Here is a 27,193-nt window from a genome sequence, read left to right as displayed (position 1 = left end):
ATGTGACAATAGTTCATCCACTGGCCTCCAAAATAACCATCTTGGCAGATGGCCTACAAGTAACTTACAGGCCTCAAACCCATTAGTATGTTAAGGGGATGTCTAACCCAAGCACATAAAGTCTTCCTTGATGGAATGGGCAGACAAGAACAATTTGTTCCAATGACCATGAAGGCAGCTAAACTGCAGCTCTCTAGTTAGACGTCCTGATTTTTGCCCTGCCACTGGACTTCAATGACTGTAATATAACTCTGTCTCATTTAAATCTAATTCACAAAAATCAAGTCACATCACATCCTGAAGTCATTGGTCCTCTTCAAAAGTGAAGGAGAAACCACAAAAACTTCATCTGAGTCCCTTGAGCACACTGAAGGACTCCACTCATCTTCTCCCAAGAATCCTATCCTTTCCTAAAGATGCAACACAGGCCAACTGCTCTGTCTCTTTCTGGTTGAATGCAATATGAAAGTTAAAAAAATGTGCTCTCAGGAGGGTTATAAAAAGACTTAAGGAGCATGAGGCTTAAAGAAACTTGAAAATGTTTTTCTTGAAGAAGATCAGTTTTAATAGGACAGTCTTATTCATCTACATAAATCATTGGATCAAAGAATCTGAGCTAAAAGGAGCCAAGAAACCAGGGTTTCTTTTTCTTTTTTTTTAATTATACAGAGCCTACTACATAGTTGGCACTTAATACTTAACTGGAAGAAACTTTAGAAGCCACTTTGTCAAACTCTCTAATTTTACAAATGAGGAATTGTAACTCAGAGAGGTCAAGAAATGTATCCAAAGTCACCTGGGGAGCAAATGACAGAGCTAATAAGTCAATCTCAAGTCACCTGCCAACAAATGCAGCACTCTTTCCACTAGGCTTCAACTTTAAATTGAACTAAATGGCCTTTGAAGTCCCTGCCACCTTAAGATTCTACAAATCTGATTTATAAAGGCCACCTTCAAAAGTGAGTTTCATTGGCAATGCGAGATATTCTATCCAATCTTTAAAAGTCATATTATCATAGGAATTGGTTTAAGCAATACTCCGTACACACATTTAAAGTTAGTTGACTTGTAAAACTCAAGAATTCTTTCAAGAAACTCACTGCCTCCTTTCCCGCACCTGTTTTACTTTCTATCAGCTCTATAGATCCAGATGTTTTTCCTTACAGTAGTAAATGAATTACTGGGGACAGGAAACAATTTTGCTTTGATTTCTTCTGGAGGGACAATGCCGGCACTAGCCCAGCTAAGATGCAAGAAAGGCCTTTCTACCATCCCTTGAAAAGACAGGATCCTGTAACTGTGGACTTAGGTGTAGACTGCCAGACACAGTTGATGATGTTGAAAGTTTTGCTCAAGCACCTTTCTTCCTCCTCTTTTTAAAGTCTCTATTAAATGGGAAGTTGCTCTCTGTAGACACAATGGAAGATTAAGATGTATAAAAGCAAAAGAATAAATTTTAAAGGTTTTGATGGTTTTTAAAAAGAGATTTTTTTAGTCTTTCAGATTTGGTTTCTCCACCCCGCTCCTCCATGTTATCCAAAATAGAACACTAAGCTCATTACTGAGTCTGTACCAATCTCTACATAATAGCAATAATAGCAAGAGAGGCAACTCATAGAATATCTCCTGATGTATCCAATGAAAATGAATATACCCAAAATTAAATAAATAACATACCACCAAGAGAACATGTTACTGCTAAATGTTAACTAAATTATTTAAAACTGATGATGATAAAAGAGGGCAAGGTATTAATCAAACAGTAAATCTTGGAAAAGGATACCTCCTCCAACATCACCATGAAACACATAAAAGAAAAATTAGCATTATTTAATTAGAAACAAAGTGGAGAACAATGTTACACAAAGAATGAGAAGAAAAATATCTAAAATAAATTAGGAGTTTTTTATTGCCTCCAAAAGCAAATACAAAATGTTCCCTTGGACTTTTTAAAAGCCCTTCATAACCTAGCCCTCTCCTACTTTTCCAATCATCTCACAACTCACGTACAACGGATTCTTCTATGTGTACTCTTCAGTTCAATGATCTGGTCTCTTGTCTGTTCCAAGACAAGCCATTTCATCTCTCTCATTCCAGACTCTTTCTTTTGCTGTCCCCCATGCCTGGAAGGCTCTCCCTCCTCCACTCTAATCCTGGCTTTAAATGCCAACTAAAATCCCATGTTCTACAGGAAGGCCAATCAACTTTTCTTAATTCCCTTCCCCTATAGATTATCTCCTATTTATCCTGTATTCAGCATGCTCAGAACATATATTTACATGTCATCTCCACTGGGATATCTTTTTTAATCTTTTTGCATCCCCAGTAATTAACGCAGTGCTTGGCACATGGTGGACAATTAATAAATGTTTACTGACCAACTGAAAATTAATACTGCTTAATAAAATGAATTTTTAATATGATCTAAGATTTTAGATTCTAGTTATCTTTTTAAAATCACATTAATCCCAAGTATTCAAGTACTCAAATAAGTATTTGCTGAAGAGTCCTTTCTGCTAAAGGGCAAGGGATAAATTATCTTCCTCTTTTCACTACTTCATCCTGAAGATAATACAAAACACTAGGTTGAGATGAGCTACTTAGAACATCACTTGTTTTTCAAAGTTGCCCTTGAGTTGAGAGAGGGTAAAACACTTTAGAAGAATAAAAACAAAAAACAGACTGCAATGTCCAAAATTAAATCCCAGTAGCAGGGATGTGAACTGTTCTGCTTATCTTTCTCAATAAGACCAGGGAAAAAATAGGGGTTTTGCCAAAATCCTAGAGAACAAGCTGAAACTGACCAAATTCTAGTCTTTTAATGATGAAATGATAACTGCAAAGAAAACCAATAAAAGTTGCCATTTGGCTCCTACTATAATCTTTTCCTTGTCTTCTGAAGCCTCTTTTCTCAGGAGCTGTGCCAGATTTTTTTCTAACTGAAATGCTGTGAGAATTCTCAGGCACTGACTTTTTGTAAAGTCACTGACAGATTACTCAATTGCCAAATTCTCCCTTCAAAGTAGTGGTCACCAAGAACCTGGAACAATTTCTTCCATAAGAAGCTCATAGACTCCATCAGTGCTAAAAGGAAACTTGCAGAGTGATTCTACATCCTTTCTGGAACCCAGTGAGTGAAAAGAGTAGTGGCTCTGAAATTTGGAATTTGTGCTAACATTCCACCTCTGACACTCTCCATTTGACAGCAAATTATTTCTTATCCCCTAGCCTTAACTTCATTTTTTAAAAGAGAGTTGTTGAATTAGATGGTCTTGCTTTTAGCTCTAAATCTGCAATCCAGAAGAGTAAATGACTTTTTCAGGATAGTGGCAGAGTCAGGGTTAGGCTCTAGCTCCCACAACAAAAAAAAAGCTAAACAAGTCCATTCTTTTCTTTTTTCCTTTCAAGAAAGAAATTTCTTTTTTTTAATTTTAATCTTAATATGGACGGTTTTGAATTGTCTATTTAAAGAGACTACTTTTTTTGCTACTTTTTTTTTTTCCAAGAGCTTGGCCAAGTTTCAAGAGTATTATAACTTTATTGGAACTGTTTGAAGATAACATCAAATCCAATGCTGATAACTAACTTTTGAAAGCAAGGTTCTATTGCAAAACTATTATAGAATTCAATATTCAAAAGTTGGGCAAGAAGTTTTGAAATTCATTTACTATACAGTTTACAGGAAAAAAGTGATTCATCTCCAGAAAAGAGAAAAAAATTAGACAAAATGAACATAAAATTTTAATAACAAAATTAGCTCATCAATCAGATAAATATCATTTTGTAAACCTAATAATTCCTTGAGACAATATAGTCAAAATTTAAATTTGGTATAGGCAGAAAAGTTTAAAAAAAAAAGTATCATCACTAAGATCTTTCACCTACAACGATGTAGAGGCGTTCTAAATAGATAATCAAATCACAGTAAAGTTAACCAGGTCACTTATCATTCCACAAGTAATCCCTTGGCTGTTTAGAAGTTGCTCAACAGGTAAATGTCCCAGAAACTCCAAAGACCTTTAACCTACTTTTATTTTATTTTTTTTAATTTGTACAATTCCGTTCACATTTTGAGAATTGTATTTTCCCTCCAAAGCCCATTTCAGGACAGTATTTATTCCAACATTAGCATTTTATTTTGAGAATTGTATTTTCCCTCCAAAGCCCATTTCAGGACAGTATTTATTCCAACATTAACATTTTATTTTGCCAAATGGAGCCAAAACTATCCTACCTGCTGCTTAGTATAATAAACTCTTCCCTGCCATGAAACTCAAGTCTCTTCTTCTTCAAACCTCATGATCTCCAGGATTCCTTTCAACTCTAAATCCTACAGTTCTAAGGGGGGAAAAGCAGCAGCAACGTGGGGACCCTTGCCACTGGAGAAGGGGGTATGAAGGGGAAGGGGGTATGAAGGGGAAGGGGGCATGAAGGCAGAGGGACCGCCCAGACGAAGTGGCAAGCGCACATCACTGCGTCTGAGCAAGGGAATTAACATGTGCGAAGTTTTGCAAACTTTAAGGCGGTTACGTGCATACGTACACAGCATATGTGAGTGTGCGTCCATACAGACATGCATAATTGCTAACAATTATTACTATTATTTAGAATAGGAAGAAAACCTTGGGGGTCTTCTAGTACAAGCTTGGTCCCGCGGTTGGTTCACATACGGCCAGCGAGGGGCGGGGGTGTTAACGTATTCAGTTTCTCGGACCCTTCCCACGGGCTGGAGCCGTTTTCGAAAGGCATACAGCTGGAGCTTAATATGTGTTTACTGAACTGAAGTGCAACAAGACCCGGGAATACTGACAGCCTTCAATAAATGCTTGGTGAACCACGTCCAGCGGTTAACCCGGTGGCACGGAGAGGAAAGGGAGAGGAAGTGGCCAGGAGTCCTACTCACTGTAGGACCCTAAAACCCTCCTGATTTGGCAAGGCTCAAGCTCTTAGACGCCCGTTACGTGCTAAATGCTGTCAGGGAGAGAACCGAGTCCGCGGTAAGGGAGGGGATTTGCCGAGAGTCCTAAGTGGACAAGACAAGACTCAGCCTGACGCCGGGTACAGGAGGCGCCTAATAAGTGCTTCGGGGGGGGGGGTCTGCCCGCGTAACCCCGGTCGGTCATGGGGGAGGGGCCTCGGTTCCCCGCTGCAGGTAAAGAGCGCGCCGGGGGCCCCGCCGGGACTCACCTGCCCACTCGCCGAGCGCCGGCCCGACCTCCGCCTCGTGGGCCGTGCCCCAGATCCGGAAGGCCGAGAAGAGGCTGTAGGAGAGCCGCAGGGCCAGGTAGGCCACGGTGCTCGCGCCCACCCAGTAGAGGAAGCCGGCGGCGGGAGCGGCGGAGTCCATGGCTGCGGACCGAGGCTCAGAGGGGAGGCTCACACTGGAGGGAGCACAGCCGGAAGCGGAGCAGCATAGGCGGCGACCGCGACCACTGAGACACAGAAAAGCCGCCTTGTCCCGCCCACCCGAACCAGAAGCCGGGGCAGCGGCAGAGCCCACCCTTTGGGTCCCCTCGGCGCTCAGCCATTGGCCAGCGCCACCTTCGATCCCACCTTCGAGGAGGGAATCATTGACCGAAGAAAGCTTTGGCGCCGCCCCTCGGACGTTAGACCACGCCCCCAGGAGCGGCCCTTTGCCTCTCACCCCATGTGCACGCCTTGCGGCCCCAGCTTCCGGCTCCAAAATCACTGAACGATGTCGCCCGATGACCAATGAAGTTCAAGCCCCGCCTCTTATCGGCCCGGCCTGTCACAAACTCCAGCTGGTTCTTTCTAGTGCCCCGCCCCCGCCTTTCATTGGCTCCTGCCGCCCTCGCGACTTTAGACCGAGCTCCGATTGGCCGAGCTCAAAAAAGCCGACTTTGAGCTACGGTATTCAAATACGTGCCCCGTTGACTGCTATGGCCAACTTGGAGCTTGGCTGACTGCTGTGTATAGAGGTGAGAGGTTAAAAAAGTCAAATTTTCTCATTGAATTTCAAGCCCCGCCTTAAATGTTGGCTTGCCCACGTTACAGATCTGTAGGAAACCTAGACATTTATTGAGTGCCTACTGTATACCAGGTCCTGCTTTACGCCTCAACTGCGGGTCCATGCGAGAGTGCTATTATCATCCCCATTTTTAGTGGAGGGAATGAGATAAGTCACTTACGGAGCAGACATCTAAGAAGGGTCAGGGGCTGCATTTGACCCTGTCCTGCATTCTCTGTACCATCTAGTTGCCTTTGTAGGCTGAAAACCTGAGCCTCAGTCAGTCAACAAACATTTGTAAAGTGCCTGTTGTGCGGCAGACTTGGTACCAGGTGCTCAGCAAGCTTTTATTAAGTGCCTTCTGTATGCCGGAGCGGGTACTACGTGCTGGAGAAACTAACGCCCACAAGAGAAGAGAAAACGTGCTCCCTGCTCTCTAGGGAGGCTTCCGCGTAAATGGTGTCTAGGATTCGCTGAGAAGAGGATGTGGCTTAATGGGAGAGCCCCATTCACTCTCTGCATCCCTTGTAGGAGGTATTAGTCTGAATGGCTTTCAGTGCCCCCAGATAATTCTCTTTAAAAAAAAAAAAAAAAAAACTAAAAGGGCAAAATATTGGCAGTTGAATGTCGGTAGAGTCTAGTTCCTGTCCCCGCGGGGGTCCTCAAACTCCGGCCCGCGGGCCAGATGCGGCAGCTGAGGATGAATATCCCCCTCCCCCAGAGCTATGAAGTGTCTTTATTTAAAGGCCCACAAAACAAAGTTTTGTTTTTATTATAGTCCGACCCTCCAGCAGTCTGAGGGGCAGTGAACTGGTCCCCTATTTTAAAAGTTTGAGGACCCCGCCAACATCAAAAGAGTTAAACAATAAACATTAGTATTAAGTACCTACTGTGCAAGCCCTGTGTTATAGACTCAAGATAAAGGAAAGGGGGAAAAGAGTCTGCCTTCAAGGAGTTTAAGGTGGTTGGTGCCAGGTACATGGTGCCAGGCTGTAGCAAATCAGACCCAAAGAGCACAAACAGTCCTGCTTATATTCTAATTGGGAAAACTCCATATGCAAATCAGAATATCCAAAGCTGAAGTAGAGGTGGTGGATCTCATATTCTCAGGGATGGCACTACCTACCAGTTGAGGGGGTGGGGAGGGAAGGGTTACTGAGTCTTGAAAGTTAGGATGGAGAACTTTCCAGACATATAAAGCAATTAATGCAAAGTTTCTAAGAAGGAAAATAGAATGTTCTGTGCAAGAAGAAATTAAATAAATCATATAACTGGATCATATTGTGCGTGGAAGAAAGTAAAATGTAAAATTAGGAAGGGGCCAGATTTGGTGAACTTTAAATATGTGACAAAGGATTTCCTGTTTAAGCCAGGAGATAAAAGGCAGCTGCTGGTGTTCATCCAACATCCAAGTAGGTGACATAGTCAAACACAAATAGGAAAATTACTGGCTGCAGAGTAGGGGATGGATTGGAATAGGAATAAAGTTGAAGCAAGAAAACTAGTTAAAATTCTATTGCAGTGGTAATAAGGACCTGAATGAGGATGTTGATAATATTAGTAAAGAAAAAGGTGATTATGTGAGAGATGTTATAAAGAAAGAAATTAAGAGATTTGGCCAAAGCAGTCCGTAGGGGAAAGTTTATATCCCTAAACATTTTCATCAATAAAAAAAAAGAAAGAGCAGATTTAAAAATTGAATGTACATCTTAAGGGGGAAAAACTGAAAAGCAACAAATTAATAGTCCTCAATTAAATAGCCAAAGAAAAATCCCAAAAATCAAAGAAAAGATTAATTAAAAAAAAAAAAAACACAACTCCTTGAATTAATAAAACTAAGAGCTGACTTTTTTGGGAGGGAGTGGGAAGTGGGGGAAAACAAAGTGGCTAAATCATTAGCTAATTTGATTTCTTAAAGAAAGAGGAAAAACAAATTACTAATATCAAAATTTTAAAATGCAAATTAAAAGCCAATGAAGAAATCAGGACATTATTAGAAACCATTTTGCTCAATTGTATGCCAATGAGCTTTAAATGAATATTTACAAAAATATAAAATCCTAAATTTAAGTAAGTGAGAAATTACAAGATTTGGTAAGTATATGCTACATAATGTGAACCCATCAGAGGAATCAAGGATGACAATGAAATTTCAAAACTGGGTGAAAGGGATAGTAGTTATCTTCGACAGTAATAGGGAAGTTTGGAAGAAAAGGAGTTTTGTTTGTACATGTTGAATTTCGAGACGCCTACAGAACAACTAGTCTAAAAGGCATTTAATGACGCAGGCCTGAAGCTCAGGAGAGAGTCGGGAAATAATATTTCAGCCCATGGAAGTTGATGAGCTTATCAAGAGAGAATGGAGAGAAGTGAGAAGAAGGCAAAGGATCCAGTCTTGGGTTACATGAACAGTTAATGAGCATGACACAGATGAAAATTCAGCAGAAGAATCTGAGAAGGAACCATCAGAGAAGTAGGAGCAAAGTCCAGAGTCTAGAGACCATTCAGAAGAAGATTGTGTACCAGATGTTTCAGAGAGCTCAAGAAGAATGAGTACTGAGGAAAAACAATGAGATAAGACCCTCTGCTATCTTTGCCATGAAAACCCCATCAATGGAATCACCAAGAGTCAGACACAACTAAATATTTAATAACAAATTAGATTTGGCACTTAAGAGATCATTAGTAACTTTGGAGAGAGCAGTCTTAACTGGATGAGGAGGTCAGAAGACAAATTGCTGAGAGTGGAGAAGAGAGGGAGAAGAAAAAAAAAGCAGATCCACATATGGTATGTGGCTTTCTCAAAGAACTTAGCTAAGAAGGGGAGGAGAGAGAGCACAGCAGTGGACAGTAGTAGGTAGGATGGTAGGATCTAGAAGAAAGGAAAATATTGAAGATTAGAGGAAGAGTGGAGATGACAGTCTTCTGGAGAAGATCGAATGCACAGGATACTTTGCAAAGGCTAAGAGGTTGGCTTTGGCAAGAAGAAAAGTCACTTCACATCACAAATTGGTGAAGATATTACAAGATGAGGAAGAAGAAAAGAAGAGAGAGCCTTTGTTGACGGGCCTGAATTTTTTCCAAAAAGTATGATGTGAGGGCCTCAGAAGGGAGGTTTGAGAAAAAAAAGAAGGGAATCAGTTAGAAAAAAGTAGAATTGTCTTGCTGTTCATTTTACAAAGGACCGATGATATCATGGGTGACAAACAAGAGAAAACAACTCTTAGGGAGAAAACAAATCTTACAATGCTTGGCACACTGTAAATGCCTTATTAGTGATGACTAATAGATTGAAAATTTTCAAGACTCAAGAATCTTTCCCTTCTTTTTGGAATGAATAAATGAATGAAAACTGTCTTCAGTTCCTATTAAGAGCCAACCACTGGCTTAGCCAGGGGCTAAGTGCTAGGATTACAAATATGAAAGCAAGAAAATCCTTGCCCTCCAGGAATTTAGATCCCTATAGGAAAGAGACATGGCCAAGCAAAGATGTTTTCATCATGGAAGCCATAGGGATGGTGAGTTATAAGGGAGTCAAATGACATATCTTCTCCAGAAGCACATAATTTATTTTTATGCCCAGGTTAAGAAGTAGAAAGTTTTGGTGGGGAGGTAGATGGCAAGAAGATGACCAGGGCAGACAATTTGATGTGATATGGAGCATAGTCCAGAATCCGGGGCCATGCCTGTTTGTATTGCCTGACTCCACAGTCAGAACAGGGTAACCCCAGAAGGGTACTGAGAGAACTGAGTAAATAAAATCACCCAGGCCATGGTCCATGGAAGGTCCAGGTGACCAGGAGTGATTAGCAGCTGGGCAGATGTTAAGGAGAGCAAAATGGAGGGTCAGATGAGAAGGGACTTGCTGATTCTATCACATGATCCTCCCCTAGGATTTCATTTGGCTGCCTTAATCTCAAATCAATTACCTCTATCCTAATGACATTTAGTAATCAATGAGAGATGCTCTGGGCCAGTTGCTCTGGCTGTTTGACCATGGCTATTTGCCCTTGATAATTGCAATCAGAAGGGTTTTGTAGTTAGACTTACCATGAAAATGAATTCCTCACTTTACATTACCCAATTAACAGCATTCATTAAAATAATGAACTCATTTTTTTCTCTTTTTTTTTAAACTAACCTTTATTTCCTCCTTTGTTCATTTAATCTTGAAGTGACACTTTGCATATAGAAACTTGTTCAGTTTAATTCATATGAATACATTAGTAATATTAATAGTATTAATTGTAATTAATTAATAATTATAATGCCATAAAGCTTTTCTGATTATACAACTCTTCCCCATTAATATGCTAGAAAGATGCCTAATAGTGGCTTATATATGTTGAGGTTGGGAATATGGAGAAAACAAGAAATGAGACATAATTTCTGCTAATCATGTGACCCTGACTAAGCATCAGTCTCTGATCAGCTCAATTTCCTTATCTTAAAGGGCAAGCTTGGCTTAGATGATCTTTGACATCCCTGTCAATTCTCAATCCCTGATTATCCAGTGGAACAACAGAATGACAACTGCTGTAAGTTGAAGTTGTAAAATGAAGTGCTATTTTCAGCCTAACACTGTCACTTACTACCTATATGAGCAAAGGCAAGTCAATGGATCTCTCTGAGACTCAATTTCATCATCTAAAAAAATTAAAGAGCTAAAGTACATGACCTTTGAAATCCTTTCCAGCTCTAAATCTATGATCAATAACCTTTAGTAGAATGTTCTTGTTCATGTTTTGTTATCACAGGATGATGTCTTGACTTGCATGCCAATTGCCTTTCACCGGGCAAAGTTATCAGCCTCACTTTTTCTCCCAGAGCCATTCCATGTCCCATGGCAAGGCAAAAGTCAGGACTACTGGCTATGGTCCAGGATGCAATGGATGACCTTGATATCACCAATGTCTGACTTGCTTCAGCCACTTTCATTGCCATTGGAACAAATTATCCCCATTTGCCCATTCTGCTGAGGGAATTCTTCACATGCTTGAAGTAAACATTCCCCTAACTCTCCCCTTGGTTACCCTCAACCTGGTTTAGCCTGTCTGCTGGGATGATTTTATCAGGGTATGACCAGGATGCTACAGCTTCTTGGAGCCACTAACTATTTGTCTCTTTTTCAAAGACCAGCCTAGCTAAGTATGTAAAAGCTCATCCCTGAAATCATGACTATCACATAATGAATTTTCTAGCCACAGAAACTCAAGAAATCCTATAGTAAGGCAAGAAGACATTCCAGTCTGCACTGGTGGGCAGAGTATTCAAGTGAATGAAATCATGGACTCTTGAAGAAAATATATATTTCAAATCAGCAAATGTAGCTTTCATTAGCATAAATTTTTCCTTGGAATTATTAAATCCCCTTTCTAACTTTAGCAAAAAAGTCTCCTTTATACTTATTATAATTCTAAGCAGACTTTATTTTTGAAAATATTAAGAGAAATAATATTGGGTTTTCTACAGTATTATGTTTAAAAGAAAAAAAGAAAAATGACTAAGAAAACTTTGGTGTCTAACCACACAATATAAAGAGATTACTAGCAGACTCGGGGTGAGTACTATGTCACCACAGTGGTTAAAAGCATTGGAGAAGAGAAGTTCTTGGTTCAGGGGCCCATGTTTATAATAAAACGTAAGCAGAAATTTATGGGGACCATGGATCTTTACTTCATCTCTGTCTCTTCAGCACTTAATTCATGGTCTTGACTATAATATCTACTTGTTGAATAAATTTATATGCACAGAAATCAATTTGTGTGTGTGGGGACCCTAAAAAAGTAAAAAGACCAGCTCAAAAGCTTTCATAATGCTAATATTTCTTCAGGCTAATTCTGACAGCTTTTTTTTTAATTGCTATATTGTAAATAAGGGATGTTTCTTGTTGACAATTGGTAGGCTTTTTCATCTTGAACTTTTTGATTTTCTCTCATGCTGTGTATACAGTAATGAGGAAGGCATCTTCTAAAAGTTCTAACTCCTTAGGCTTTGCTACTATATACCACTGCAAACCTGGAGAATCATTAAATATCTCTCTAGTTTGCAGTGGTATGTTGAAGCAAAGGTATTTTTTTAATGCAGGCATTATTCTATGACAATATTAATGAAGAGATGGATGCTGATCCCAGGGCTTGATAGAGTGATTATAATTATTCTTGCAGTGTTTACCATTGCTTTCTAGTATTTCTGGTCTTTTGTTTATATTTCGAGTTGTGTTTTTCTTTAATTTTTATTTATCCAAAGTTCTTCTCATTTCATTTTCCATAATATGTAGAACTCACTCCTAAAAGTGGAAAATTAAAGGCTTAGCTAGATCAATAATGATTTGTCCAGTCATAAAATGAATTACAATTAGAGTTAAAAATAGAACCTATGTCTTCCTCCTAGCTCAGGAGTTTTTTCCACCCAGTTGTATTTCCAAGGCTCTGGAAAGAGTCCACAGTCGATGAGAAAATGGAGGCTTGGCCAACCTCATCCCCCAAGTCCCCTCTACCTGTAAATAGATGATCCTATGGCTTGTCTGGCACCTCACCAATAAGGTGATCTAGACCAACCAACCCAAAAACAAAACAAAAGTGGGCCCTAGAGTGGAACAAACTGATATTGTAGGTTTATCTTCTACAGAGCTATCATATCATATCATGCCCATAGTTACCCTATACAATCTGGAGGTTAAGCTACAGACCTTAATTTCGGAGGTGTCTTATATAAAAAGGTCTTCCAGGAACACTAGTTGATTTACTGATGCACACAATTGGCATAGTTAGCATACCTTGTTCTGGGTCCTTTGCCATATAAGCTTTTACTTTTCCCTTTGTTAACTGTGGATTTCAGAAGGGAACTTAACCTGCTTGCTAAAGACCATTACAGTAAAGCTTTTCCCCCTTGACCTAGAATTGGTTGCGTCTGTGATTTCGTTCCAGACAACTCCCACCTTTGTAACCTGTTGTATCTCATCATTTTTGGTGCCATATGTGAGAACCAGTCAGTTGACTCAAGCCCTCTCCCAGTCAAGCCAAGCCTCCCTTCTCCTTCCTTTGGCCCTGTAGTTGAATCATCCCTTCAAGCACCAAGGCAGGCTCTTTGGGTCTTTGATTCCAGTCCCTGATTAAGATGCCTGATCTTGGGAACATTTAAGGTTTCATTTCTCCCTCTCCAGGACACCAGTAGAGACCAATGACTATAGGAGCTCTGGTTTCCCCTTCCCCTCTTTTTTACAACTTGTGGCAAAGATGGGCCATCTTTGGGATCTTCCATCTCATGGGACTCCCTTAAGTATTAATTGTGTATTTTGTATTTGTCTTATCATTTTGCCTGTGATTGCTGTGCTGTGATCTAAATTCTATTATCTTGAAAGATTTAAAATGTAGTCAGAAAGAAAAATTACTACGGATTATAGCTAGAACACTAAGAAAGATTTGTTAACTAACTCCTATCTTGGGCTTTCCATGGGAGATTAAGTTATAAGAAAAGAGATTTTTCCCCCCTGTGATTAAGTTGGGACTATAGAAATAAAGTCAGATAATTAAAGATGAAGAAGCACTAAAAAAAACATCCTAGCAGATTCTGATTGTTATGATTATAAACATAGGATGTTTCTTGATAATCTGTAGGTTTTTTCATTTTGATGAATTTTTTGATTCTATCTCTTACTGAGTATATAGTAATGAGGAAGGCATCTTCTAAAAGTTTGAGAGTAATCATTAAGGAGTTTGGCAATTAGTCATTTAAAGAACTCCTGAGACTTTGGGGTAATTCCAGGAATTCACACCCTTCTGAAAAATCTTTGTAAGTTTTGAGGTATCTTTCTGTAAAATTTTAAGTAAAAATAAACATTAAATCTTATAAGAATTTAAAAAAGATTTTAAAAGCAATTCACAAGATTAATAGTTTTATTGCTCTAGGGCAGTGAAGAAAAGAAAGTGTCTCTTTTCTCTGCCCCACTTCCTTGATTGCAGCAAAGATAGGAGAGAGAAAGAAAGAAAGTATACTGCTACATATATTTGAGATATGATGGAAAAAGCAAGTAAAAGTAAGAGGAGTATTAGATCAGAATAAGAAAGAAATAAGACATATGATGATGTCATAAGAAGTCATAAAAATCTAAACTAATTTTTATTCCTGGAGGTTCTGTTTATATAATTTAGCGCATATATATATATATATATATATATATATATAAGGTAACAATGGGCATCTGTATTGAATAGTTCTATCTGTAGAAGATAATTCTACAGTGTCAAGTTTGTTCCTTCCCAGGACCCACTCAGATACTGTGTTGCTACCAGGAATATGTTTTTTTGTTGGAGTCCATTCACCCATCAAGACCATATAAACAAGTGGTCGAGGAATGTTATTCAGGTCTCATTATTTCAAGTCTATTTGTAATTCCTCTCCTTGACTACATTTTTAAGACTAATTTTTAGTCTTTTTCTTTACTGTTTCAAAATCCCCTATGAACTTGAACTTTGGAAACAAGGCTTGTCCTTCAGAGGCATAACTGATTAGAAAAACATAATTAGTGACTAAGGTCACTAATGATATGCTCAGGAAGGGCAAACTGCTAAGACTTGGAGCCTTGGAGAGGCCCCAAGGACCAAACCCATGCAATATTCAATTGCTGCCCAGATAAATATACTCAGAACACAATCACATTTGAATTTTAGTTTTGAATTTATTGAAGTAATGATAACTTTTGATTTCACCAAATTCTTTAATGTGAAAAGACATTCACAAATACTGGTAGATGTCTCAGCCTTGAGTTCGATGTCATCACATAAGCTGGTACTGGTTCCAAGTGACAGTTCAGAAATATCAGTTCATAAACAGGTCTTCCAGATGAAATGAAGATAAATTTATTGTGGCTGCATAGAATTCCCCATTAGTGGGATAAATGCTCATTGGAAAAATATTTCAGGATACTTTTTGTAGGTTTTTTGTCATCAGAGATCTAAAGTTGGAAAGGACCTTGGAAGATATTATCTCTAATCCTTCCCTTCATGATGAGAAATCAGGACCAGAGATGTGAAACTTGGCCAAGATCACGTTGGTAGTGAGTTGCAGAGCTGGAAATCAGACGCAGGTAATCTGATTCTTTCTATTACAACACAATTTTCAGAATGTCTAGATATGACTTGAAGAAATAGTACTCCTACTTTCCATTAGTTTTCTTTTACACAAAACAGACATTAGTTTTCTTTTGTGTGTGTGTGTGTGTGTGTGTGTGTGTGTGTGTGTGTTGTTTCAATTTGGAACTTTTTTCTCTTTTTTTGGTTATTTTGAATAGTAATTTATTTTTCCAAATACATGCAGATAGTTTTCATCTTTGCAAAACCTTGTATTCCAAATTTTTCTCCCTTTCTCTTCCCCCCCACAAGACAGCAAACAATCTGATATAGGTTAAATATGTGCATTTTTTGGAAACATAATAACAGGGCACAAATTCTAGTTCCTGGGGACTTATTTTCTTGGTAAAGAAGCCATTTTAGATGGGAGTTGGGTTAGTTAGAAAAAGGGAAGAAGGGATCAAAAGTTTGAATAACATCAGCTCTGTGTCAGGCACTGTGTCAAACACATGTAACATGCAATAAGTCTGTGAAAGCTTCCCACTGGCATTGTGTAATGATTCTGGGAACTCTTAAGGTTATTTATGTTACGCCATAAGTTTTTTTTTTAATCATTTTTTCTTTCTGCTAGATGTTATTCCAGAGTAAGACAAAGGCTCTAATAAATTTAGTTCTTTTTTACCTTCTTCTTCAGTATTAGGCCCTGCCATCTATTCTATATTCATGAAATCATGTGACAAAAATAGTTCAATCCATTTGTGTCCTCTCAAAATGCTGTTACTGCCCCTGCCGTAGAATTAGAAACTATCGAGTAGGAAGAGATCTTAGTGGTCTTGTAGTCCAGAATTTACCTGAGCGAGAATACCATCTTTGGCATATGGAAACAAGTGCTCATAAAGGTTTTGCTGGCCCATCGTTTCCTGGGACAATGCATTCCACTTTTAGGAAACTCCCTTTGTTAAGAAGTTTTTCCTTAGATCAAGCTTAAAGTTGCCTCTATGAGCCTTCCACTCAGGGCTCCTCATCCTGCCCTTTGGGGCCAAGAAGGAAGGAATTTAACCCCTCTTTCATTTATCAGGTCAATAGATCTTTAAGGCAGCCTGCATATCCCCCTACTCAGCGAGTGTCTGTTTCTCCAGATCAACTGCTGACCTCTGATCTTTCTTCTGCACTTCAGATAGGAGCTTGTGGCATTTCATCTTTCCTGCCTTTCTTCAGCTACTCTCCAGTTTATAAATATCCTTCCTGGAATGTAGTATCCAAAATGGACTGCAACTCTCTATATGGTCCAACTAGAGCAGAATATAGCCAGGATTCTCACTTTCCTAGTTTGGGGCCCTCAACTTCCTTTAACAGTGAAACCTTAATGGAGAATCAGTGCTCTATAACACTGCTGAAGGCAAAAGGTGAACAAAGATAAACAATTATTTGGCATTAAATAAAACAAGAATGGCTGGATTAAAGAAGCAGTTATCTTTTCTTGGCACCAATATAAAAATAGCCAGGAGGTTCCCCATTTCAAACATCATTGTATCCTGGATCCCTTGGGCAATCTGACAAAGACTTTGGATGCCATTTTTGGAATAATGTTTTTTAAATTCATAAACTCAAATACATAATATGACAGAGGAAACCAATTTTCTTGAAATACAATTATCAGAATATAAACAAAAATAAATTCAGGTTAAGAATCTCTGCCTTACAACAAGAAGACTCTATATGATGATCAAGTCTGATGGACGCGGCTCTCTTCAACAATGGGATGATTCAAACCAGTTCCAATTGTTCAGTGATGAAGAGAGCCATCTGCAACCAGAGAAAGGACCATGGGAGCTGAGGGTGGACCACAACATAGCATTCTCACTCTTTCTGTTGTTGTTTGCTTGTATTTTGTTTTCTTTCCCATTTTTTCTCTTTCTTCTTGATCTGATTTTTCTTGTGCAGCAAGATAACTGTATAAATATGTATCCATATATTGGATTTAACATATATTTTAACATATTTAACATGTACTGGACTACTTGCCATTTGGGGGAACAGGAGGAAAGAGGGGATAATTTGGAACAGAAGACTTTGCAAGGGTCAATGTTGAAAAATTACCCATGCATATGTTTTGTCCATAAAAAGCTTTAATTAAAAAAAAGAAAGAAAGAAAGAAATGAATCACACACACACACAAAAAGAATCTCTCTGCCTTAATTCATAATCCTTGGACTGTCTTGAACAAAGTTCATATTGTGAAATAGAGATTGATTGAAAATTTAGTTACCTTTTCTTCAGGTCTGGTGCTCTCACTCTTACAGATCCCAAAACTCAAATGTCAGGTCACTCAGAGATGAAGAAACCTATTATTTTTATTTAAAAGAACATATTTTATAAATCAAAAAATCTTTTTGTTAATGTGAATGATATATTGGTCAATTTTTATTAATCAGTAAATATTATAGTAAATGGGTCTTTGGAGAAAGCCAAATGAAAGACTAGAAAGTTGTTTAGTCAGAATGGAATAGAAAAACTGGAAAATCTTAAGGTTTTTTTTTTTTTTAAATAAAATTATGATCAAGATCTCCCTGTTATAGATCACTGAATCACTGAGGTAGTCCAAGCCCTTTACTTTATAGATGAGGAAACTGAGACTCAGAAAAGTTAGATAATTTATTCCAGGCAGTATCTGATACACTCTTAGGAAACTTCTAGGAAGTTTAGCAAATGGCCATTCCCTTGGTGCCCCTTCTAGTTTCCATTCACCAAACAAGATACCTCTCCTAGATTAAATTACCATCCCTAATCTTATCACTGTGCTGCTAACCAATCCTTAATTACCATCACGTTCTGATTGGAGGACTGGAGGGTGGAGCGACTCCCCCCAATGCCTTCCTTTACAGAAGATATGAACTCTGATTCATTACACCCACATATGCTGCTCAGCTCCATGGAACAAGATACCCCTGGGAACCAGACACCTCTAGGTCTCCTCCTCTGCCCTTTCCTGCCTCCTTTCATGTATCATGTCCTCCAGTTAGACTGTAAGCTCACTGAGGTCAGGGAACTTTCTTTTTATTGTGTCTCCAGGTCTTAACACAGTGCCTGGCGCATAGTAAGCTCTTAATAAGAGTTTATTGGATTGGACTGGTATGTCTGTAGTCACATAAAGGAAAACTACATCTTGGAACCTAAGGAGTGAGATCACAAAGGTGTAGAAAGTATAGACAAAATTGACAAGGGAAGGATTCTCTAAACCTAACTCCTCCACAGTGAGACATGGAAGGGAAAGAAAGGGAGCTAGCCAGGGATGTTGCCAGAGCCTTGGATGTGATGGTCTTAGGCCATGGAAAGAAGAGAAAAAATCTACAGTAGTCCTGCAAGAGGTTCTATAAACTACACAAATATTTCCATCAAGCTCTCAAAGCTCTTCCTGATTGGGTACCATTGTTCTGCTCACTTCAGTGAATCAGCCCTTTTTAAGTCTTTTTATTTTTCAGAATTTTTCATATTCTAGGGGTTGTAGAAGGAAAGGCAGGGTCTGTCTCATCCAGACATGTTCAATTGGGAACATGGAAGATCCCTGATATTGAAGACTCCAGGAAAAAGGTCCAGGCCTAGGGAAAAAAAGAGAATGGGTATATCCAGAACAGTGTTGTCACAGGCAAGGAGAAAAGATTCCGGCAGGTCACATACTGACTTAGAAAGCCCCAAATTGACATTATATATGTTGGCCATCCATTCTGTTTCTTGTTTTTTTGTGATGACAGAGAGAGTTGTTAAGAATGTTTTGGTACATGATAAAAATAAGTGACATTAAGAGAGCATTTTAGTGTTTGCAAAGATATATATATATGTGTGTGTGTGTGTGTGTGTGTGTGTGTGTATGTATGTGTATATATATATGCAGATGTATATACATTACACACATACATTAGCCCTGTGAGTATCAGATGCTAATAAATATCCCTACTTAATAGATGAGGATTTAGTAATTTGATCAGGTCACATAGTTGGGAAGTTTTTGAGACAGGGTTTGAATTCAGATTCTCCTGACTCCAGATCCTATGTTTTATCCACTAGGTCACCAAGTTGTCCATTGGACATCTATTTCTTTAACTTCCATATAGTATAGTCTCAACAGTAGGGGTCACCAGATCAAACAATACAGAAAGTAGTCACTTTTCTTTCATAATTCCAAACTGATTCAAGAGAGTACACCAATTCACAGTTCTACGAACCATGTGTCACAGCACATTTCTTTCTTTTCCCACGCCCCTCCAATATGGATTGTTTCTGGTTTTTCAGTCATCAGGGAATAAGACAAAATCAGAGTTTAATTTGCATTCCTCTTAGTATAGGATTTGAAGCATGTTTTCAAATCATCATTTATCCCTTGCAATTCTTCTTTTGAAAACTTTTCATATCTTTTGTCTTCTTACTTATTAGGTAATGAGTGTTTTATATACCTATATATAATTTTGTTTGTTTGATCATTTCCATATATCTTTTAAATATCAATGGTTTTTTGATGCAAATATCTAACTCCTATATGACTCTTCTTAGTTTCGGTTTTATTTGTATAAAATGTTTTTAATTTTAAACAATTTAAATTCTCTATTTTGTGATTACAGGATCTTTACCCCTTGATGACAAAGTGTTTCCTGTTAGTTATGTACTCCTAGGAGATAAAAATCACAAAGAAAACTACTATATACGTTGAAATACTCAATACAAAACTTTGTAGTAGCAAATACCTGGAAATGAAGAAGATGTTCCTCAACAGGGGAGAGAAGGGATGGGAGACTAAACAAGTTATGACATATGAATATAGCAGAAAATAATTCACAAAAAATGATGAATATGAAAAATTTTAAAGAATAAAAAGATTTAAAAAGGGTTGGTTCACTAAAGTGAGCAGATCAAGGAATTCAATACATATAAGAATTAGAACAAATACAAATGACAACAACAAAAATCCAGAAAATGAACATTATGTAGCTGTATATGACCAAGGCAAGAAAACTGAGGTCCAAGTCTTACCTTAGCATATCCTGGATAGGTAACTGGGTAAACTACTTAACGCTGTGCTTTAGGGAACTAAGTTGGTCCATAACATGCTGGAAAGGTGCCAAACAAAATCCCAGCGCGAGTCCTTATCTCTAAATCTGGACCTGAAGAAGGGATGAGCGATGCATCTCTCATAAATCTTTGCAGAGGCAGGTCCGTTCTGGGGGGAAGCACAGCATATGTTGTCAGGCACAGTTAATTGTAGATTCATTTTGCTTAACTATCCCTCATTCTTTTTTTTTTTTTTTTGATTACAGGAGATGGCTTGACCGGTATAGGAAGGAGAATGAAGAAATTTAGAATTGGAGATAATGTAAAAACAAAAAATATCAATAAAAAATTTGAAATAAAATTGCCTCTTTTGTTTTATTATTTTTTATCCTTCCTTTAAAGTATTCCTTCTTGCAAAGTGTGAAAAATACCTACTCTCATGCTTTTCTTAGATTTAGAAAAATCTAAAGAAAGATTTTTAATCTTTTTTTTTTTTTTTTAAGCTTGGTTTCCCTATTTCTGAGGCAGCTAGGTGGTGCAGCTGTGCCAGGCTTGGAGTCAGAAGAATCTGAATTCAAATGTGGCTTCAGATGCATAGTAACCGTCTCAGTTTCTTCATCTGTTAAAAAAAAAAAATGAGGTGGAAATGGAAATGGCCAACCGCTCTGGTATCTTTGCCAAGAAAACCCCAAAATGGGGTCATGAAGAGTCAGACAGACCTTAAATCACTCCTAGCTCACTCAGGCTGGAAGTTCAGTGGTCATTCATGGCCCAGCCTCATTATTCATCAAGAAAGAAGTTCTGATCTTAGTTTCCTCTTTGGACTAATTTGCTCCCTCCTTGGGGAGTCTGGTGCTTGTCTCCTTCCCCTTCTCCCCAGTCCTAGAGGCTCACCATATTTGTAGGAGACTTAGGCTACCCATTGGGCTTTAGCCTGTCTGCAGTTCAGAGCTTTTGAACTCAAGCAGTCCAGGAGCCTCAGCCTCCTCAGAAGCAGGAAGCAAAGCTGTGCACCACCTCACATGATTTTAAGTGTATTATTAAAGGTAGCCTGCACATTAAATAGATATTCCAACTTGAATAATTTTAATTGACAGTAAAGGTTTTTTTTTTTAAATTCTCTTTAGTTTTACAAGCACAAAAGCCAATGGACTTAATAGCTTCTTTTTTTTTTCTTTTGGCTAAATGATCTTTAAACATACTATGAATAAGGAAACAGTTAAGTTAATAATTAAATGGGGATACTAAAAATTCATGAGTTCTACAGAAATATGCAAGAAAAAACAGTTTCAAGAACATTTTGTGCCTGCATATGACAATCACTAGCACAAATTATGAAACAATAAATTATATTTAAAGAATTCAGATTCACTAAAAACACAAAATTTTAAAATTACAATTCATCTCTATAATAAATTTGATTATAGATTTACATATATATTCTATAAAGGCAGGAAAATATTTTATACTGACACTACCTCTAGAATATTTTCCCCCAATTACAATTAGGATGGGTGCTATTATCCTTTTTTTAACTACCCAATTTTTTTTAAGGAAAAATTATTTCTCTTAGGCTATGACCACTTGGAGATATTATGGCAAATCCTGCTTATTGAAATCACTTTGAGGAATGGAAGTTGTAATTCTACTAAACAGCTGATTTAACTAAAATCAGACCAGTTTCTTGAAGAACATTGATATTTATGGAAAATCTAATGCAAATTATAAGCAGATGGAGACAGAAAATGATTGTTCATGACAAGAAGGCATAATATTTAGCCAAAATTTACATAATATGAATGAAAATAAGGAAAATACACAAGCAACATCCACCAACTGCATACACACAGAAGACTAATCCTTAGAATAACTGTTGTTCAGTCACTGTGAGCTAAATCAGTCTTCTCCATGATGAAATCAATCATGGTGTATGCTCTACTAAGGGTGTAAATCGAAATAGAAAAGATTCCTATAGGCTACGTACCGACTTAGAAAACCATGAATTAACATTATATATGCAGTATTTTACTTTTATTTAGTTTGTCAAATATTTCCCAATTACATTTTATTTTAATTCAGATTTCAGTTGCAGACCATACTCTCCTCTTTGGGTTGATTTGCTCCCTCCTTGAGGAGTCTGGTTCCTTTCTCCTTCCCCCCTGATTTACAATATACAGGTGGTTCTCTCTTCCAAGTTCTTTCTACAACACACATACACACACACACACAAATGATTTTTTTTGGTATCAATTGATCTTGAACATAAATTTGAAAGTAATGTGGAGTAGGAGACAAGACCAATCAAGGAGATGGATACTTTTCTGATCACACCATACTTGGAAAGCCTGAATCTCATTCTTCAGAATAATTCCAAAGCTGGCATATTGTAATAGCATTGTATAGTCAAAAAAGAATATTAGGTTTGCAGTCGAGAGACTGGGTTTAAATTCTGCTTCCAAAATTTTCTGGATGGGATCACAGAGAAATAATTTGAAGAGGCAGAATATGGTACAGTAGGAAAATCTGTTTCCAATTCCCACTTTTTTACTTACTACCTCAATAACTCTGTGTAAGACATTTAATCTCTCTTAAGTCTCAGTTTCCTCATCTCAAAATAAGTAGAAGGGACTAAATTTATAATTTTGCAGCTCTAAATCCATAATCCTATGACTCTCTCTAAATTTGTTTTCTCATCTATAAAATGGAAATAATACCTGTGATACTTACAGGATTGTTGTGAGGATCAAGTGACAACGCATGTAGAGTCTCTCTTTCTCTGTGTATGTATACATATACACATACATGTAAGGTTTGTTGGTTGGCTTTCAACATTTGTTTTAAATGTTAGCTCCAAAAGTGGTACCAAACTTTCCATCCACATGGAAGGCCAGGATAACCATTTGTCAGAGATGTGGTAGATGGAAGTTGTATACCACTATTGGTTGGATGAGATGGCCTCTGAAGTCCCTTTCAACTGTGACTATGATCCAGGAGTAAGAGTAGGGAAGCCTGATATAGAGTGTCATACAGTGACATAGGACTGGGTGAAGTTCAACAAAGGGAGAAACAAAAGTGATTTTTATCGTTGGAGTATACTGTAGACCACCAGGTCAGAAAGAGGAAATCGATGACTTTGTAGATCTGAAGCTTGCTGTAGTACTGGAGACTTCACTTGTTAATAGATGAATCTTTTTCTTTTTCTTTCTCTGTGTCTCTCTCCCTTCCTCCTCCTCCTCCTCCTTCTCCTCCTCCTTCTCCTTCTTCTTCTTCTCCTTCTCTCTCTCCTTCCCTCCCTCCCATCCTCCTTGAAAACAAAGCTGCTAGTAACTTGTTGACATATCTTAGGATAATTTCATCCTTCAAAAAATGGAGGAACCTACAAGAGGAAATTCTATTCAGTATCTAATTCTGACTAATAAGGATAAATTGGCTACAGAAATGGAAATGATAGTGACAGGAAAGGAACAGAAATTGAGTATAATGTAAAATGTGTCCTAAATTTTGGAAAAGCATATTTGAAGAGTTTCAAAGGAAAGATAGGTAGGATTGTGTTAACCAAAATATTATGGGGGATGGAAGATGCTCAAGCAAGAAATTCTGAAGCCATAATGGAAAACACTTTCAAATGGAAGTAAAAATGAGATTTATCCAGAGACTAATACATACACACACACACACACACACACACACGAGATGAATAATCAATTAATTTAAAAAAGAAATGTATAAAAGATGGAAGCAAGACCATTAAGCAGAGGCAAATAGAAAATCGTGACATATGTAATGAAAAACTGAAACAATTGCCCATATTGTAATTTCTTTTGGAGTAGCAATATTCCATTATATTCATATACCATAATGTTAAATTCCATAAAAAATGACAAAATGGACAATTTCAAAGTAAGCTGAAGACTTCAATGAACTGATGCAGAAGCAGAACAGTCAACAGAACATTATAGAGAAAAACATTTTTGAAAGATTTTAGAATTCCAATAAATGCAGTGATAAACCACTAGTGCAGAGGATTACAGAGAGAGCATATGACTTACCCCTATTAGAGAGCACTTGTAATGTAAAGACAGAGAGCCCTGTGTTTTGGGGCATGGCCAGTGTGGGTATTGAAAAAATGTACTGTGCATATTTCCAATAAGGATTTTATTTTTTCTTTTGGAAATTCAACTGAAAAAAAAAATTGGCTCTGCACAAGCTGAGGCTGGCAAGGGAAGCTAAGGACAACAAAAAATTTTTGACTTTTGAAGAACAAAAAGAGGCTCAAAGAATGGATAGGAGCTTTGGTTGGGACGGTTGGGTGAAGTATAACTGACAATGGACAGCAGAGCTATTCAATCCTTATATGTGAGAATGACCTTTGCATAAGAAATAACAGGGAGCTGATCTCCAAGATAACCCAGGAGATTTCAAGAGAGCATCTGACTGCCCCTGTTGAATTCAAGTCACCTGACTTGGATGAACTATGTCCTTAGGAATTAAAAGAACTGGGAAGTGTGATTACTGAACCACTATTTTGCAGTTATTGTTGTTCAGGCATTTCAGTTGTTTCTAAGTCTACATGACCTCATTAAGTAGGGTTTTCTTGGCAAAGATACTGGAATGTTTCATAATTTCCTTCCTTAGTCCATTTTATAGAGGAAGAAACTAAGGCAAATACAATTAATTGACTTGCTTAAGGTTACATAGCTAGTATCTGAGGTCATATTTGAACTCAGGTCTTTCTGATGCTTGATTTGGTGCTCTATCTACTGGACCATCTAGCTAACCTTACTGTCATCATTAGTGTGATCTGAAAGATCATGGAAAATGGAACAGATAATACAAAATGGGAAATAGATATCTTAATTTTTAAAGAGGGAAACAGTCTACATGTTGTAAGTCAGTGAATTTTACTTCAATTTCTGGGAAAATTCTAGAATAGATCTAAGAAATGGCTGGCAAATCTTTTTATTCACAAGGAAATGGTAATTATAAAGAACTAGTAATCTACCAATGTTAATAAATAATGCCATTGCAGTCTCCTATCTTTTTAAATATTCAATTTTATCCTATTTAGGTCCATATCTTCTTGTATGTGTGGTTAGTTTTTCTTTTTTAATACAAATGTGAGATTTTATGTTTATCCCTACTGACTTTCATCTAGTCAAATTCAGTCTTGTTCTGATAAGATCCTTTTGGAGTGTGACCCAGTATATTTGCAATCTCTCAAAATTTGGGGTCATCTGCAAATATGATGAGCATGCCATCCATGCCTTTATCTTAATCACTCAGGAAAATGTTACTATAGTAGAGGGACAGATCCTTGAACTATTGCATTAGAGACCACTGTTCATACTGCACCATTAGTGATAATGCATGACTAACCAGAGACTAACCAGTTCTAAACCTACCTATTATTATGTAGTTCACATTTCTCCATCTTTTCTGTAAAAAATAGTATGAGATTTTATCAAATGTCCTGTGAAAAAGGGTATATTAAATCTATAATATTTTCTGATTTATTAGTTTAGCAAGAGCCAAAAAAGTAAAATAAGGTTAATTATATGAACTATTTAAAAAAATTTTATTGATCTTGTTTTTATATCATTTCTCACTATATTAATATATCACTTCTTTCCTTCTCTAAGAACCATCACTTATTAACAAAAAAGAAAAAAGAAAATATAGCTCAGTAAGACAAGTATCTAAAAATCCTGACATATATACCCACATCCCCACATCTTTAAAGAATAAGGGAGAAAACTTCTCATGTTTTCTTTACTCCAAGCTTGGTCATTATGGATGGGCAGGGCCTATCTTAAAGAGGTCTCTGTAATCATTTTCCTTTTTTAAATGTTTACTAGTCATCTTATTTGTTATTTGTCTGGAATTTTCTCTGGAAATGAATTAAAACTTGGTTTAACATATGCCACTTTTTGTTTTGAAAACTGGGATGTTTATCTTCAGTTTTGTGGTACCTTTCTCATTTTCCTCGATCTTTAAAATATCAGAAATTATATTTGCCACTCTTTTCAGGACACAAGAATGAAGTTTACCTTGGTCAAATAACTTGTATTAGTCAAATTACTCTTAATTGATAAATATAACAAATAGAAATGTTCTTGGAAGTCAAAATTCATAAGTATACAGTAAGAGAAGCTAAATCAAACTTATATCATGCATGGTTTTCTTTCGGAAATCTTTAGGAAGGACTGTCTGGATTCACAGCATCCTGTATTTCTCTATGGACTTTATGGCAATATTTGTCTCCATCTTGATAGTCATTCATTCATTATTTGAAGACAATTGCAAAGTAATTTTGCAAATTCTATCTCTTTCCACAAGAATCCCCTGGCTGACTAAAACATTTATTAGCCCTTCTTATAACAGTCAAGGTAGACAATGCCATTTGCAACAGCATTAATTTTACCAAGACTTCACGTTGAGGCAAATGAGTAGTTACTGTTCCAAAAGTTTACATTTCTTAGACACAATTGAGTCTTTGTACTAATTTGGGCACTGGAACACCAAGAGAACACTTTTATCCCACTGATAAATGTCCTTGCATATAATCTTTGGATATTTCATCAATGAAAGCAGATACCTCAAAAATAAAAATCAGCAAATCTTCATTATGTATTTTTAAAAAGTATATAAATTCAACAAATTTGTTTCAAAACCTGTCCTATTTGTTCCTCCTCCCTGCATTTCCTTCTGTTCTCTTCTATGCATTTTAAAAATGTGTCAATGATGCTTTTTTATTCTGGGGAGCATAACAATCCCTATCTTCTCTGTTCTTCCCACCTACATAAAAACCCTTTCTTGTAGCAAATAAGCAAAGTGAAGCAAAACCAAAACAAACATTGTCTATATCCAAAAGTGTGTGTTTGATTTGACATCTCTAGTCTACCATGTTTATCAGGAGATGAGGAGCATGTTCCACGTCACTGGTTCTTGGGGCTATGACTGGTCACTGCATCGATCAAGGTTCTCAAGAATTTCAAATCATTTTTTAATGTTTTCATTCTTGTATAAATTATTCTCCTGGGAGTTCACTTGTGTGCCTCAATTCATATAAACTTTAATTACTTTAATTATCTCTGAATCCAGCTCTTCTGCA

The 27,193-nt window shown here is 37.4% G+C and overlaps 1 protein-coding gene and 2 long non-coding RNA genes across 5 annotated transcripts in view; 1 reads left to right on the top strand and 2 right to left on the bottom strand.

Annotated features, from left to right (window-relative positions):
• HSD17B12 (hydroxysteroid 17-beta dehydrogenase 12) overlaps window positions 1-5,554 on the bottom strand; it is a 129,287-nt gene extending 123,733 nt beyond the window's left edge. Inside the window, exon 1 of the mRNA XM_031942593.1 lies at window positions 5,188-5,554. Within this exon, the coding sequence (XP_031798453.1) occupies window positions 5,188-5,347 (160 nt within the window). The 5' untranslated portion in view covers window positions 5,348-5,554. The remainder of the gene's footprint in view (window positions 1-5,187) is intronic.
• Window positions 5,555-5,642: 88 nt separating this feature from the next.
• LOC105750950 lies at window positions 5,643-20,420 on the top strand. The gene is made up of 4 exons (XR_001121316.3): window positions 5,643-5,939; window positions 10,422-10,506; window positions 14,892-15,056; window positions 20,349-20,420. It is a non-coding gene; the product is annotated as an uncharacterized LOC105750950 (long non-coding RNA).
• Window positions 14,904-27,193, bottom strand: part of LOC116419924 — a 53,566-nt gene continuing 41,276 nt past the window's right edge. For 2 of the 3 annotated variants that reach the window (XR_004230247.1, XR_004230249.1), the window contains 3 exons: window positions 20,065-20,251; window positions 17,309-17,384; window positions 16,792-16,845 (listed from right to left, as the gene is read on the bottom strand). This is a non-coding gene — a long non-coding RNA (uncharacterized LOC116419924). Of the gene's footprint in view, window positions 15,040-16,791; window positions 16,846-17,308; window positions 17,385-20,064; window positions 20,252-27,193 lie in introns of those variants that run through there. The other variant, XR_004230248.1, reaches the window with a different exon arrangement.

The sequence above is a fragment of the Sarcophilus harrisii genome, chromosome 6 (assembly GCF_902635505.1).
Source record: "Sarcophilus harrisii chromosome 6, mSarHar1.11, whole genome shotgun sequence".
In the NCBI taxonomy this organism is placed as follows: Eukaryota; Metazoa; Chordata; class Mammalia; order Dasyuromorphia; family Dasyuridae; genus Sarcophilus; species Sarcophilus harrisii.
Note: the sequence above shows the minus strand (reverse complement) of the source record. Positions and strands in the feature narration are given on the sequence as shown.